Source organism: Pristiophorus japonicus, chromosome 11, assembly GCF_044704955.1.
Source record: "Pristiophorus japonicus isolate sPriJap1 chromosome 11, sPriJap1.hap1, whole genome shotgun sequence".
Classification (NCBI taxonomy): Eukaryota; Metazoa; Chordata; class Chondrichthyes; family Pristiophoridae; genus Pristiophorus; species Pristiophorus japonicus.
Window position 1 is genome coordinate 189592514 of NC_091987.1, and position 17362 is coordinate 189609875.

Genomic DNA, 17362 nt, shown 5'->3' on the forward strand with positions numbered 1-17362 from the left:
CCTGAGACTGTGCCCCCTCGTTGTATACACTCCAGCCAGGGGAAACAACCTCTCAGCATCTACCCTGTCAATCCCCTTCAGAATCTTGTATGTTTCAATGAGATCGCCGCTCATTCTTCTAAACTCCAGAGAGTGACAACAACAACAACAACTTGTATTTATATAGCACTTTTAACGTAGTAAAACTTTCCAAGGCACTTCACCAGAACGTTTAGCAAACAAATTTTGACACCGAGCCACATAAGGAGATATTAAGGCAGATGACCAAAAGCTTTATCAAAGAGGAAGGTTTTAAGTAGTGTCTTAAAGAAGGCAGCGAGGTTTAGGGAGGGAATTCCGGAGCTATGGACCTTGGCAACAGAAGGCATAGTTGCACGATTAAAATCAGGGATGCTCAAGAGGCTAGAATTAGAGGATCACAGATATTTTGTGGGGCGAGAGGAGATTGCAGAGATAAGGAGGGGCGAGGCCATGGAGTGGTTTGAAAACAAGGATGAGAATTTTAAAATCGAGGCGTTGCTTAACCAGAAGCCAATGTAGGTCAATGAGCACAGGCGTGATGGGTGAACGGTACTTGGTGCTTGTTAGGACACGGGCAGTGGGATATTGGATAACCTCAAGTTTACAGAGGATAGAACATGGGAGGCCAGCCAGGAGTTCATTCGTGGCAGTATCAGTGACTATATGGTATGCCAGTAATAGCGGAACACACATACGGTAAGTGCCTCTACGTGAAGCAGTCAATGTAGTATTTTGGAATATCCCATTTGTTTTTCTATAACTCGTAAACATTTCCTCTTCATAGAGGTCACAGTTTCCCTGCTCCACCTCAGACGAAGAGTTAAAATCACAGTGTTGATTTTTTTGTCTAAATCTATATGGAAATCTGTAAAAATGTGCCAAGAAAATGGATTACTTGCTGCCTGAGCTCACATTTGATTCCGTTTTCAAAATTTAAAAATTTTATCTCTTCATATTATTCTCTCAATCTTTATTACAATGAAATAGGTTAGGGAGGACCAGGGAGTCACAATTTTAAGCTATATAGGGCCAAATCTAGGTTAGATGTCAGGAGGTGGTTCTTTTCCCAGACAATAGTGGACCTCTGCGGTGGATGCTGATTCGCTGAATTCCTTCAAGTGAGAGCTAGACCGGTTTCTGGTTGGGGAGGAGATCACCTCTTACAGAAGGTAGATACTGCAGGGAATTCAGGCCCGGAGTGATCGCCTGGACTAGTTTCGTTCACCTAGATGGGTCGGAGAGGAATTCCCAGATTTCCCCCACCCCAAATTGGTTTGGGGTTTTATCTGGTGTTTTGCCTCTTCCAGGGGATCACATGGTTTTGGGTTGGATGGAGAGTGTATATATTGTGGTACAGAAGGTAGCGAAATTGTGTGGGATAGGCTTGATGGACCAGATGGTCTTTACCTGTCCATCATTGTTCATCAAGCTTCTCTGAATGTGCTGATCCTTTCTGGGGTACAGCTCTAAGGGTGCTGAACCTTGCTGGGGTAGTACTGTAAGGGTGCTGCTTCTTGCTGGGCTACAGCTCTAAGGATGCTGCTCCTTGCTGGACTACAGCTCTGAAGATGCTGCTCATTACTGGGGTAGTGCTGTAAGGGTGCTGATCCTTGCGGGAATACAGCTCGGAGGATGCTGTTGCTTGCTGGGTAATGTTGTAAGGGTGCTGCTGGCATCATCCAAATGGCCATTCTTCATGAGTGAGACATTAAGTATGGACAGGCTTCTCAACAGTGGGAGTCATTGTAACTGACCCCGTCTTTGTTCTCGCACAATGTGAGCACGTGTATGCACTTAGATCAGTAAGTCATCCTCGACTCCGAGGGACTACCTGAGAGGAAGAGAAGCTGATGGACAGTGATCAGGAGAGCGAAACCTTACTGACTTTCAAGCCTGCAACATCGAGAGTAATTCAGGTGTCCCCACTGATAGCCGTGGAACCTCCTGGCCAATGTGGCTAAATGTCACACCACATCGTGCATTTACTCACTCAAGTATCTGAGGAGCTGAAGATGTTTGATGGTTTTTAAGCTCCACAATCTGACGAGTGAATATTTAAAAATTATTTTTAATGCTCAGTATAGGGATCATCAGCTTCCATAGCAAACAATTAATTGTCCAATCTGGAAGGGGTGTCTGTACTGTATTCAGTCAGCTACAGGGCAAGAGAGTGATGAGGAACCGTCTCACTTTTTAGTTGAGGTTCCTTTCCCAACCCCTCCCATTGCTTTAGTTTTGGTAGAAATTTTTCACAATTCAGCAGAAAATGAAGTGCAGAAAAGATTCTCAGCGTGCAGTTGTGGATTTAAACACTGATTGTTGACGATCCAGATTGAAGAGTCTAGGGCTCCATGTGGGGGCATATGCTGCACTAACAACATTTGCTAAAGATATCATACTGCTAAATGTATCGAAAACATTTACAGAATTGTAGAATATTTAATGGATATTTCTATTAACTTTACACAGCTGAACAAACAGGAACCGAGGTCAGCATAAAACTGCCATGGTGGCATTTTGAAGGATTAAAAACAGATTTCTGCACTGTTGATTTGGGACTGAGGACAGATCTTGGGTTTTATGTGTTTTGCCCACAATCCCAAAATACGATGCAATAATATTTTTAGAATCTGGATTGTTTTACACGAGGCTTTGAATGAATTGTCCATGGAATTTATGCATTTGGTGTAAAACAAGCACAATGACTTTTTCAGAGCGGGAAGAAGCAGCGCTTCATTACTGGAGAAACAATTGGAGCAAGAAAGTGTGTTCAAAATTAGTTGAAGGGTCAGCCAATTGCTGCACGGATTATTCTCAGAACAGTGTGCTGGCCTTTTATAAAGATCAAGACTGGCATCAAGTGACCAAAGAACTGCCAATGAACCACTGTGGATCCCTTGAAGCGCCAATTGTAGTACTTCATCCGTGTAATGTTGGACAAAGCCTGTGGTATGAAACACACCATTCAGTCTACCCTTGGGATGTTCCTCCCTACTTTCTCCATCCCACTGCTTGTCAGTGGGATTATAGTCATGGGTATTGTAATAGAGCTCCTCCTAGTGGACTACTGCTCCACCTTGTGGACTGCTGTGGTAATGCAACTACTGATGTAAATACAATAAAAGGGTCATGTGGCAAAGTCACATGATGACAGTTTCTGTGTAAGAGCCATCTTGTGTAATGTGCTTCTTAGCGATGTCATAAGAATATATCACAGATATGATCAAAAAAACTGTAACCTGAGTTAATTCACATTTTGTGACAGCATAATATCAAAGTTAAGCTCAAACCCTTAATAATACAGATATACAAGACCATTTCTGATGAAAACAGAAATGTGTTTGCATCTTTTTTATTTAGAGGTGTGTATAACAAAAAGGTTGATATGCTTGATATGTTCTAAGACTGCATTAGGAACAGACAGAATTTTTGATCCAGCTGCATGAGTCACTCATATTTTTCCAGGCAAAAGTGAAGTAAACCCACTTTCTAAAACAAAAGGTTGTGACAGTACTGACGTTGATGGCTTCGCTCGAGCGAGCTGCCATTGGAAGCCCAACCAGTGCCGCAGCTCAGAGGAAGCATTTCCATCGATCCTCAGAGCCTCTGGGTTCGCAAAAGGGGCCCAGGCCAAAATCTACCCCTCGATCTCCAAGCACAGTTGGGGGTGTCTTCAGAAAAACTGTAACTATCCAATCCAAACTAACATGCTTCACAACTGATACTCTCAAAGGCTGGGCATAGGCACATCACCCTAACAATGTAAGACAATGATGAACATACAGATCACAAATCAGGATTTGAGCACATGATCTTGGTTGACACTCCAATGCCACAGAGGGATAGCCATATTGTCAGATGTGCTAGAGGTGAAACTGGTCTTCATAGGGTAAAATGGTAACAGTGCTTCGACAGTCTGTTTTACACCCCGCCCGATGTTTGTTTCCATTAAAGTCAGTGGAAAACAAAATCAGACAGGGTGTAAAATAGGCTGCTGATTCGCCGTCGCCCATTTTGCACTACCTTCCCCAGGAGCAATTTCACCTCCGCTGTCTTTCAGCTGAGAGGTTAAACTAAAGTCACGCCTGTCTGTTCAGGATGCTGTAGAAGAGCTACCTTGGCTCGGTTCTGTAGAAGGGTATAGAGTTCCTCTGGTGCTCTAGCCAACATTCCTTCCTCAGTCAACATCACCAAAAACCAAATGAACCCATCATCCATTTCATTTCCTGCTTGTGAAATTTGCTGTGCGCAAATTGGCCGCTCTCTTCACCCACATAACCACAGGACCGACACTTCTTTCTTTCTGCTAATGTTTTCGCTCTAACTGCCTGAGTGATGCTCTGCTTCAAGATCTTTCGGCAGTTGATTGTGGAGTTTCACAGACTAGCTATTTAGCATAAGGTGCTACAGATAAAGCGCCTCCATTTTGTTGTTGTTGAGGATTCCTTATATTAATGAATATTTTAACGCGTATTGTCAAAAAAAAAGTGAGAACAGTAGAAAGGTCAGCTCTAACAACCAGACTCTTAATAATCTGTCGAAGATGCAAAGTTAAGTGCAATATTAATGAAAGACAAATGATGGGAATATATTTCATTTGTCACTGTCTCATTACCATATTTATCATTACTCTGTCACTATGGGCTATAAAGCATTGTGATTTATGCAAACTATATTACATATTCTAACAATCCTAATGGGCTGAATATTGTTTTTTTAAGTTGGGGCATAATGGCCCATGTAGTACTGAAAGTAAATGTACTTGTAAAAACTAGCCCGCGAGCATTATCACTGACTTCCTCTGTTCTTTTGAGGTAAAACACTTCTGCGTGTCATCATAAAATACAGATATTTAAAAGTCGGCTGTAATGGACCAATGCACAGCCATTCTGCAGGAAACATACTGGAGGGCTTTTAGAATTTCAATTGCAACGTAGCTGCCAGATTCTGCAATGTTAAGGTGGAGTCAGAAGATTGATTTTACGAAGCTTTGTGTGCTGGGAGCACAGATCAGGAATTGGGCTTGGAACTCAGTGGGCCCAGAGGGTTTTCCATAATGACCTTACATGTACACAACTCAAGGGTTTTATCGGAAAAACAGGCAGCTTGTCCTTTCATTGAGAAACCTGGGAGAGCATCAAAGACAAAGTGGAGGGTATTACCAAGATTAAAATAAATAGGTCAGATTAGCTAAATCAATAAATAATGTGTAGTTTATGCCAGGCTGGCATATTAAAAGTCTGCAGATTGTAGGAGAAAAATAACAGTTTATTAATATTTAACAGGAAAGTATGAGCAGATGCAGCAAATTTGTATCAAACTAATGGGGGAGCGGGGTGGTAAACCTCCAAGGATTGTGAATGTTATACTTGCATCCTCTCGTCCATTGCTCATTGTCCAAGTTAAAATGATTTACTCTAAGCATCCACTATTTGGAAGGCTATGACATGTCTCCCTTCAGCCTTTTCTCCGCAAAAATTTAAGTTTAATGGTTTGAGCTTTTCTTGCTATTCTTCCCTTTAAAATTAAGCTCTATCCTTTATGGGACAGTGTAACTAAATCCACATATTTTACCCCAGGGCTGGCCTCGATCTGTACAATATTAGCATGACTTGTTCTGACCTGTAATCCAATGCCCTGCAGATGCACCAAGAACCCAATCTAGTTAATTGATAATTGCTTCACACTGACTACATATTTCCAGACTCGATCGGTGGACACTCTTCCATGTTCGACACATGTACTGCTTTTTGATCACATACGTATTGTCGATGTTTATCCATATTACCTCGACCCTCTATATCATTGAGCCAAGTCTCTCTGAAGAGAACCAGTCTTCTTTCTTCTTGTTACCCATCCGCATAGTTTTGTCTTATCTGCAAACTTAGTAAAATTATCCTACCCATACCTTGTTCCGTATCATTCACAAATACCATGATCAAAAGACTTAGGACAGATCTCTGTGGCATACTATTAGCTATTTTCCCATTTTTCATCACCCTTTGTCTTCTGCTGTCAACCAGTTCTCAGTCCATCTAGATAAATTATAATTTATTCATAAGCATTGACACTCCCAACTAGTCTCACGTGAGGAACTTTGCTGGCTGCCTTTTGGAAATCCAAGTAAACTACGTTACCTGGTTAGCAATGTGCTTTTTAAAGCAACTGAATACTGTATGGAGACATATAACAATGGTGTTTGTGTAAAGTGGGGAGTAATTTTTTAGATATGCACAGGCGGTACACAACCTTGTCCTAATATTGAGATATTGCAGGCATCATGCCCATGATTTCTGATACAAAATTCGTTGCCACTAGCTCCTGAAATTACCCCCCCTGAGTGTATACACAGGAGAATGCTATTTACACAGGATAACTACCTCATTTACACAAGAGACATATGCTATTTGTACAGTTGATGTATGCAGCTGAGAGTGTGTGAATAAATAGAGATTCCAAATGTATGCAATGTACGTTACGTGAGAGATCAGAGAGCAGGATGTTAAAAGCTGTAACCTGAGGGTTCAGGTGGTCTTCTTAAATGACCTTATTTCTGCCCCATGGTTTGAATCATAGAATCAGTCGTAGAAATTGACAGCATTTCAGCCCATCATGTCTGCGCCTGCCAACAAAGAGCTACCCAGCCCAGTCCCATTTTCCAGCTCTTGGTCTGTAGCCCTGTAGGTTACGGCACTTCAAGTGCATATCCAAGTACTTTTTAAAATGTGGTGAGTGTTTCTGCCTCTACCACCCTTTCAGGCAGTGAGTTCCAGACCCCCACCACTCCTGAAAAGGCCTCTGAGACACTATGTGAACCCATTGTTCTGGACACAACCTTGCCATCTACTCCAATCACCATCACCCATTGTTACGAGTTATAACCTACCTCTTCAAACAGCTCTAAACTGTATGTGTTGTCATCATCTGCAAAATATATGATCCCTTGCTGCGTGTTGTTTAAATTGAACATTTCCCGCAGCCATCTCAGTGCCAGGTTTCTTTGCATGGTGCCACGCGGGAATCGAGGGTCCCGAATGTCCCCCCTTAGCTTGTAACTGCGTGGTGTCTCTACATTCAAGTGCGTGTAGTTCAGGCCCGTCTCCTTGAGGAGTCGGGTCACCAGTGTCGTTCTTCTCTGTGCGTCCTCCACCACTATCCAGTGAAGGTTGGGCACGTGGAGCAGGGTGTTCGCAACCCTCGTCAGTTCTGCCTTCTGTACAGGCCTGCTGTAAGTTGGAGTGATGACGTGAATTGTGGGGAGGATGTCTGACCAGGGAGGAGGCCGTGTATAAACATACTCTGTCCTGATCACCTCCACAATATCCTTATCTGACGGACAATATTCCTTGGAGTCTGATGACTGACCAAGATCTCGGCGGTTGCCATTCTCACTCCCATCATCTGAAAGGAAAATTACAAAAGTTCATCAACTTAGTTTTGCTTTTCTAAAATTTACAGTGACTGAGTACATTCTGGGCCTTGATTTGTTATTGATAATTGCTACCAGTAAAGGGGAGCTCCAACTCCATCACTAGATGGCGCTTCACATCCTGTCATGTCTCTGTACCATGTTTCTAGGCAATGTGATATAATATATAATGATCACGCTTGCATTTATATAGCATATTATCAGATCAAAACAAATCAAAATACTTCATCAAATGAATTACTTTTGGAATGCAACTGCTAATAGCAGTAGCTATTCTACACAAACAAAAGGATGATTGGAATGAAATGAATAACATTATGGTTTGGTGATATTGGCCTGTACACCAGGAGAACTCCATACTCTTCTTATAATAATGCTATAGGATCTTTAACATCTACCCAACCAATCAGGCTGGACCTTGCCTTAATGACTTAGCCAAAGGATGGCGCTCCCGGCAGTGCAGCACTCAGTCAGCACTGCACTGCAGTGCCAGCTCAGATTACATGCTCAAGTGCTGGTGCGGGGCTGAATGCATAACCTTCTGACCCAAAGGCAGGAGTGCTGCCAACTGAGCCAAGCTGAAACACAATGATGCGCCTGATTTTCAACTTTCGGGATTTTTCGTCGAAAACGGTAGCGATACGTGAAACTTACCATTTTCACTGCGCTACTGATTTTAGGCCGAACATTTGGGTATTGCGTTTGCACCAGGGATGCATCAGTAAGGGGGGCGTTGCACGAGGATTTGCAGTGCAAAAACGCACGTTTCACCAAATTTAGTCCGAGGCCGGGAGCACTGCGAGAGAGGCCTTGGGAGGGGGAAATTTTTAAAGTTCCAAAAAGCATTCAGAAAACATTTCCAAGACACTTATTTATCGAATCGCTGAAAAAAAACTTTAACATATCTTTTTTTCAGGTTTTCATACTTACCACTGCTGGCAGGGCTGCACCGACAGGTTTGACCTGTCGCTATTCTGGGCACGGCGTATGGGTTGGGAGAGAGACGAAAGTCCGGCGGTAACGCAATTTGCGGCGTTGCACGTCGGCGCTCCTCTCCCTGGCGGTACGTCCCATTGCCACCGCAAACAACGAGCTGAGGATCCCGTCCGGGCTTTGCGACCAGCTTTTCGCCAGGGAGGGTCAAATCGCGGCGAAAACCCGATCGCAAACTTTGCGAAAATCCAGCCCGATGTGTCCAATACATTTACAGTTCAGAAGTGTAAAAGGTAAATGAGGGCACCACAGAGTGCAGGGACCTGGATTCACAATCACAATTCTGCTCCTAGCTAGCATCCGACTTCAGTCTCGCTTTCAAGGGAAGGAACAGTGGAGATACAGTGCTATTCCAAATGAAGTTGGGTATGAAAAAAATCTGAGGACAAGTCAACCTGGGTTTTGTGTATCTAACGAAGCCTAATTACAGATTATCATTAGCAAACATGAGGGGTCACGTTCTCTAACCCCTTGGTCAAGGACTGTGGATGGCTTGCGTATACTGAAAAAGGAGGCAGAAAAATATTACTTGTTTAAAAAAACACAGATACATTTAACTTGTGTGAATATATGGAGTATCCCATTTGCTGAGGATAATTAACACGCTTTTACAAGAAAACATATTTGTTCAGGTGTTATATGTGTCCAAAAGACTGAATAAAAATGATAGAGGTCCTCCATCACTAACACTACTGCTCTGTGACAATCATACAACTTGTCCAGCTTCAACCATGCAAAGTGTATGCATGGGAGCTTCCATTATTTTATGCCTGAGCCACACTGTCCTTAGCAGGTATGAATTCCTACCTTTTACCTCACATGTGCTGTCTAACAATGGGACTTTGTACAAAGTGCATTTCCCAACTGTTGGGTTGTGACTGACCAGAACAGGTCCAGTATCTAGCAATCCAATATTGCTCCTGGTAATGTAATACTTTTATCAGTTGAAGGGTCAATTCAAATGAATATCATGATTATTGTAAATTTTTCATACTGCAAACTTGATCTTCGAATATCGGATTTACATTCACTTAAAATTAGGCTTGAAAAGAGAGTAATTGAAATTAGATTTGATCATTATCTCCATTTAAGAGGCTGACTAAAACTGGATTAATCTGGTTGTATCTATGACATAATCAATATTCCTGAGTGAAATTACAAAATAATTGATAGTCATATGGCAGTAAAATCAAAAGGTGCGCCGAAGCCAGATTCAGGCTGTTTTTGTGCAGGATAATGAACTAATTTTCATCCAACACCAGGTGAGAGAGACTGAGATTTATTGAAAAATTAAATATGATTTCCTTATTAGGTATGTGCGTGTGTATATTGAAGGAGCACAACTTGAGCAAGCAGGATCATAGAGGGACAGTAACTGAGAAGTCAAAGGATGTCCTGTAAATATTGTGGCAATATTTGGCCCTGTAACATTGTATAAACTACACTCGGGTTGTATGGTAAGCTTTAATTGTATCTCTAAATTGTAAGCAATGTGTGGGTCCCATAAAGTCTTAGACCAGGTCAATCTTCATTACTTTAAGGCTTATAAATAAGGTTGAATCCTATGGCAGATTTGCGGGTTGGATAAGGAACTGGTTGGATTCTCAATGGTTCTGTGCGGCGACTGGTCACGAGTGGAGCCCCACAGGGATTATTATTATGGCTGATGCTCTTTGTCTTTATCAGTGATCTGGATGACAGTGTCCAGAGAACTGTTCACAAGTTTGCAGATGATACAAAGTTACATGCAGGTGTAAGGGCCTGAAAAAATAGGTTGCAGGCAGATCTAGGTGCATCGGGGGAATGGACCCAAATCCAGCAGATGTTGTTTAGTATAGATAGATATAGCAATATACACTGTGTAGGGGCAATACAAAGAACATGTACACCATAATAGTTGAGTACCAAGCCTGCTGAATGGGAGAAGGAGTTAGAATTTAGAAGAATGAGAGACGATCTCATTGAAGCATATAACATTTTTACAGGGCTTGACAGGGTAGATGCTGTGAGGATGTTTCCTCTGGCTGGGGAGTCTAGAACTCGGGGGCACAGTCTCAGAATAAGGGTTCGGCCATTTAGGACAGAGATGAGGAGAAACTTCTTCACTCAGAGGGTGGTGAATCTTTGGAATTCTCTACTGCAGAGGGCTGTGAATGCTCAGCCATTGAGTATATTCGAAACAGAGATCGATAGATTTTTGGATATTAAGGGAATCAAGAGATATGGGGATAGTGCAGGAAGGTGGAGTTGAGGTAGAAGATCTTATTGAATGAAGGAGCAGGTTGGAAGCGCTAAATGCTTTACTCCTACTTCTTATGTTCTCATGAGCTGGGCGTTATAGTGCACATGTTATTGAAGGTCCACAGCCTGTGATGTGGGGCTATAGCAAAAGTAGGTGAAATGTTAGAAAGTATTTCCAAGACAATTTAATAGCAAACAGGAAATACTATTCTGCCCCTGTATGAGGCCTCAGTCTGGCCTCATATAGAACACTGGGATTGAGCATCAGCAGGAGTTCTCCCAATCATCTGCCACAACTTCCTAAATAGATGTAAGATTCTTTTTCTATGAATTTTTGTTTCTCCTTGGAGATTCCGTGGCTGGTGGAAGGGGATGAGAATGATGGTGAGCAGAAGTTACACCATGTGGGTATAGGACAGGATGATGGGCCCCAGCTGCCCCCGTTCATCTGTTCGTATGTTTTAATAATCTCTAATGTAACAGACTTTCGATCATGCTGCTTTCTTGTTTCTTTCTGTTGTGAATGTTTGACTGATTAATTTTCTAATTAATTCTGTCACACAACTGAAGATCTGTTATTAATTTTCCAATGTTTCCTGTTGCACTCGCTCTCCAATACTATCCTTTCTCAGTCAGTTACTGTTTCCTTATTCATATTCGCCACAATCTATCCTTTTAGTAATCTGTCATGTGCCTGATACTTTCAGCTTTCCTGCGTCTTGGACGGAGCACAAAGACAAAAGTCCAGTGGGGAGGATCTCACAACCGTTACAGGACCGCTCTGATATTTCTTCCATTTATTTAAACGGACGGAAAATCAGATGGGTCCTTTTACTGGGATGTGACCAATTTTCCTCCTTACGCTCCACAGAGGCAATGCTTAACGACCAGGCAGTAAAGCCGAAAATCTGCCCGCTAGATTATACTTAAGAAAATAAGTCAAAACAATTGAAAATAATTTATTTAAAGCAAAATAGCCATACAAAACCTAATTACATTCCTGTATCCATTTCAGTTTAGAAAGGCTCCTTTAATTGTTTCACTTTTTAATCTAAACAAAAATCCTAGTTATTGATTCTTCTGCATTACCTAGAAATGGCGCTGCAATATTAGCATTTGTAGGACGTTTCTCTATCTGCTAATTTAGCGGGAATATTAAGTTATGCGATTAATGTCTCTTTTAAAATAGTAGACAGAGGAATGTCATACAAACATGTTAACTCTTTGCCTTCTCATATCGCATCTCTAGACTCATTCTTTTCCAGATTCCTACATCTAGAGGACATTGTGGAACATCTCGCTTCATGTTTCGTTTAAGAATTATTTTTTAAAACGATGAACAGCCATTTCGGTGAGTCAGTAAGCCTGGTTGTCACTTACCCTTTCGCAGGGCCAGCAGAGGTGAGACGGTGTTTTGGTGCCAGACTGTAATAAGCAGAGTCCAGGGTAAAACAATCAACACAATGGCGAGGATGTCTCGTCTCTTCGGCATCTCCAGGGCTGGTCCTACATTTCTTCATCACCTACCACAAACCCCACAAGGTTCAGAACTACAGTGCATTCAACAGACAGAGATCAAAATGTTCTACACATGGTGCACAAGATATTTCTACTTTATCCACTCTTTAATGTAAGACTTTGCGTGCAGACGATCCTATGGTGTCCAGTTTGGGGGAAAACACTGGTGGCGTGGTGGGACATAGTCTTCCACCCACACTTCTCCATGTGCGGAATTCCTAAGTTAAGCTGTGCTGCCTCATGCAAACCGAGAGTTTAGGCCAAAGGGAAATCAGAGGAAGAACAACTCTAAGCATTCCTAGCAATCACTACAGAGAAGCAGTGACAAAGCCCTGGGAGATGCTTCCTGACTTGACCTCTCAAGTCAGCAATGCTGTGTCAATCTGGGGAAAGTGCCTCAGATTTACAGTCAGCCCCTGTAAATTCCAAACCAAAACCAGTGCAGGAATGATATCCTAACTCAGGAGAGACAGTGTCCTGAGATTAAAATAATATCTCTCCCTTTTTAATCTGGGATTCTCGTGATGTGATTATAAATAAATGATTTAAAAAGAGTACTTGAATGTTATTTTTCCTAATTGTTTGGGTGAGGTAACATATATACAATACGTACAACATAATGGTTATTGCAGGAATTAGAATGCAATGGGCTAATATTGTCAACTAGTGTAAAATAAATTACATCTCATTAAATAATACATTATAGCTGCTGTCATCATGGCTATGCATAAAATCAACTTAATTAGGGTAAAAAATCAAATTCACTGTTTAGACCGATTCATTTCTGATTCTTAAGATTCTGAAATGTTTTAATAAGTCTGTGTAAAATATAATGCGCTGATTGGCTGGACACGATACTTTCACATATGACTGAGTTGTCACAGTGTTACATATAACACACTTGGCAGCAGCGCAGACCAACTGTGTGGGTTTTCATAAACTAAAGTCTGATCTTTCACAGTTTCAAAGCGATAAGACTAAGCGACACTAATGGATGCCCATGTGTATTACCGGTTGACGTGGGCAGACTGATCAATTGGAGAACTCAACCAACAGTGGGGTCGTTGAATGTCTTGCCTCTGTCCCACTGTATGGTATTCAGGGCTGTCTGCCAGTTACACTCAGGGCTGCCTGTTTGCTACTGCTATCATACAGTGAGGTAAATCACTGACCAATTCACTGAACCAGCTGCGAACCTTAGCACTTCACAGCGGGCTGCAGTTATACTGTAGCAGGTGTGATTTCCAAGTGAGGCAAGACTAATATTTGGAGGTGACCTTCCCAATTTCTGCCAGAAGACACTCTGGGTGACTTCACACCTGAATTACTCCACGCAGGTTTGTTCTTCGCATCAATGCAACTGTTTGGTATAACTGGCCGGTAATTGTCAAAATTACATTAGGCATAGGGAGATTCCTTTGAACACTATGAGCTTTCATAAAGAGCAGATTTATCATATTAAAGCACAAAGCACACAGGGGAATTCATCCTTCCATGTGTTATACACAACGTGCAGATTTCAATCCAGTGTGCTCCAGATAGATGCGATTTCAGGACGTTCTTAACAATAGCCCACAGACATCAGGGAATTTTGGTTTGTTATATTTTGGAAAGCTTTTGAAGAAGTGTCTGAATTACTTTTCATTGCGTACTGTAAGGTTATAAAGGAGAAATGTCAAATCGAGCCCCAGATTCCCGAATTCTCACTCACCCACTTATAACCCTGAGCCAACCAACGCACTTGCACACACTCGCACACACACATACAAACACAGAGCGATCGGCAAACACACTCAGAACTTTAAAAAGGGTTGTTTGATGTGATTGTAGAAGTCAGTTAATAGATATGATGAAAATTTAATACAAAGACATGCTATTCTTTAAGCAAATATAAAAACCTTTCTCTCTGATTATAAGGTTACAAAAGCACAGATAAATTAAAGTGTACATTTTGGAACAGTTGCACAACAGAACATATACCAATGAAGCTCAACGCAAGCTCGAAGAACAGCACCTCATCTATCGTCTAGGCACTGAACAGCCTTCTGAACTGAACATTGAGTTCAACAATTTCAAACCATAACCTCTGCCCATATTTCTTTTCCCTTCCCTCCTTTTTTTTTTTTACAACCCCCCCCCCCCCCCGCCTTTTTTTCTCTGTCCCATGGCAGCCGGTGATGATTCCCACTCACACCCCATCTAGACTCATCTTTTGTTTCTTAACTTGTGCCATTACCATCTCATTTTTGATCATCATCCCTTTTGTCTCTGAATTTCTTCTGCCTTCCACCCTATCACAGACCTTCCCTTCTGTTATTTCCTCTCCTTCCCCTCTCACTGCCCCCCACTTCCTTAAGAATCTGTTAAATCTCGAACTTTTCCAGTTCTGACGAAGGGTCACAGACCCAAAACGTTAACTCTGTTTCTCTCTCCATAAATGCCGCCTGCCCTGCTGAGATTTCCAGCACTTTCTGTTTTTATTTCAGATTCCAGCATCCGCAGTATTTTGCGTTTGTATACAATAATAAGACTCAGTTAATATTTTCAACAGACAAGTTTTAATCTAGTTCACAATGGAAGCATATCCACATCTTAAAACTACCTGAAGTGTTCAAAATCATGAGGAGTCTGGACAGAGCAGATAGAGTGAAAATGTTCCCATTGGCGGAAGGGTCGAGAACCAGAGGAAACATATTTAAGGGGATTGGCAAAAGAACCAAAGGCGACATAAGAAAAAGCTTTTTTATGCAGCGATGGTTAGGATCTTGCATGCACTGCCTGAAAGGATGGTGGAGGCAGACTCAATCGCCGCTTACAAAAGGGAGTTGGATAAGTACCTGAAAGAAGAAAATTTGCAGGACTACGGGGAAAGGGCAGGAGAGTGGGACTAACTGAGGTGCTCTTACAGAGAGCCGGAATGGGCTCGACAGGCCGAATGGCCTTCTTCCGTGCTGAAACCATTCTATACCGACAGCAGGGAATGCTGGTTTGGGAAACTCGTCTGTTATAAATCTTAACTGAGTCTTATTATTGTACAATTAAGGCACAGGTCAGGATGGGTATTGTCTGAACACTGCTAATTGTTATGCTGGCTTAGTACTGATTAGAAAATAGCTGGAAATTGGCAGAGAGTGAAAGTTAATGGCATGTTGCATTTTCTGGTTTGGTTTTAATTCAACATTAGGTGGCTTCTGCCCATGGATTGAAGACACCGAGTGAACCAATCATTAGGGGGCGGATCCAAGCAACTGAATTAACATGCAGTTTATTTTAGCTATTACACACAGTCAGGCTGTGTCGATGATTCTAATGGTCACAGTGAGCAATGCTAGGGAGAGAGAAAATCAGCCACTCCTGATTGCTATCCAATCGGCTCAACTTGGAAAGGTTGCATGATGGCTGTCCGGTCAAGACAAAGTCGGACTCAAACGTAATGCCTTCCACAGATGAATGGCCTGCTAGCACTCACTGCCTATGCTCACTCGTCAAGAATGGCCACTGGTGTGAAGTAGAAAAGGCCTGCTGCTACTGCTGTGTTAGACTGTACCCCAGCACCTTGAGGAAAAGCAGTGTGAAAACTGGCAAAAGCATGATGAGAGTTCACACCCTATGAATCAATAGGGTTAGATGCTGAATTTCCAGCTTTTACGGTTCATATTGTGCAGTACTTTTAAAAAAGATACAGTGCAACTTTGTTACAAACTCATGGCCTGACAAAAGAATCCGACAAAATTCTTACAGGGATTGACAGGGTAGATGCAGAGAGGATGTTTCCCCTGGCTGGGGAGTCTAGAACCAAGGAGCACAGTCTTAGAATAAGGGGTGAGCCATTTAGGAATGAGATGAGAAGTTTCTTCATCTAGAGGGTTGTGAATCTCTGAAATTCTCTACCCCAGAGGGCTGTGGAGGCTCAGTCGTTGAGTATATTTAAGATAGATTTGGGATATTAAAAGAATCAAGGGATTATAGGGATGGTGCAGGAAAGTGGAGTTGAGGCAGATGATCAGCAATGATCTCATTGAAAAACGGAGTAGGTTCAAGGGCCCAAATGGCCTACTCCTGCTCCAAATTATGTTCTTATGTTCTCATTATATTGGGCTGGATCTTGCTGGAAAAATAATGGTGCATTAAAGACAAGACACCGTTATCAGCGCACAAATCGGCCAGCAAATTTGGGGAATAAGAGATACGGCGTGAGTTGCTAATCTCCAGAAATTGTCGATCGATTTACGACACTCCGCCATTTGCTTGCAAAAACAGCAACCTGCCCTTAGCCTCCATATTATTTTTAAGAACTTGCTGATTTGCACATTAATTGCCCATTTAACTCACCACAGAAATGTAAGTCTGGCAATCAACAGCGTAAGTATATTTTTAGCAATGTGATAATCGTTAATGTGATGCCAATCAACCTCTCTGGTCCAGAAATTGAACAATAATTGTGGTAAATTGCTGTTAGAGATTGTTAAAAAAAATAAGTTCTTAATTTTCCTTTCTGTCTCTTCCCTCTCTTTATTTCTCTTTTTGTACTTGATTGGACTTTAATTTGCCCTTCTTCTCAGTTGGTTCCCTGTTTATTTCTCAATCCTTACATCTCATTGGTTAAGGGGATACGCTGTCAGTCTCGTTATTCACTGAGGTCCCCGATGCCCCATTGTCCTCACCACGCCATTATCAGCGCACACTTCCAGCAAGTTACGCCGCAAAATATTTTTGAGCTGAAGTGTGCAGGAAAAAGTTTAGCTAACGGCGTACGCCATGAGATATCTCGCTCCAGCAAGATCTGACCCAATTGAGATCTGAACTCTTCTACTTTTTTTTTACTGAGGTCCAGCTGAGACCATTTGCTCCATCGGGACAGATCTGTGGTGACTGAGGGGACTACTTTCCTCAGTATGACAATTTGGATGAAAAAGTAATGGTCTGTAAGTAGCTATTCTTCCCGAAAGCAGTAACAGACTTTTCATCCATTTGTTCGAATCTCGCTCCCACACTCAAATCTACATATAGATTGGGCTAACTAAACTGGTAGCAATATGGTGGAGGAGGATTTCCTGGAGTGTATAAGGATGGTTTTCTAGACCAATATGTCGAGGAACCAACTAGAGAGCTGGCCATCCTAGACTGGGTGTTGTGTAATGAGAGGGGATTAATTAGCAA

General features: G+C 42.0%; 1 protein-coding gene across 1 annotated transcript in view; it reads right to left on the reverse strand.

Annotated features, from left to right (window-relative positions):
- LOC139275894 (galactosylgalactosylxylosylprotein 3-beta-glucuronosyltransferase 1) overlaps window positions 1-17362 on the reverse strand; it is a 209628-nt gene that overhangs the window by 13979 nt on the left and 178287 nt on the right. Inside the window, exons 2-3 of the mRNA XM_070893118.1 lie at window positions 12065-12207; window positions 6908-7422 (exon numbers count right to left, since the gene is read on the reverse strand). Of these exons, the coding sequence (XP_070749219.1) occupies window positions 6908-7422; window positions 12065-12176 (627 nt within the window). The 5' untranslated portion in view covers window positions 12177-12207. The remainder of the gene's footprint in view (window positions 1-6907; window positions 7423-12064; window positions 12208-17362) is intronic.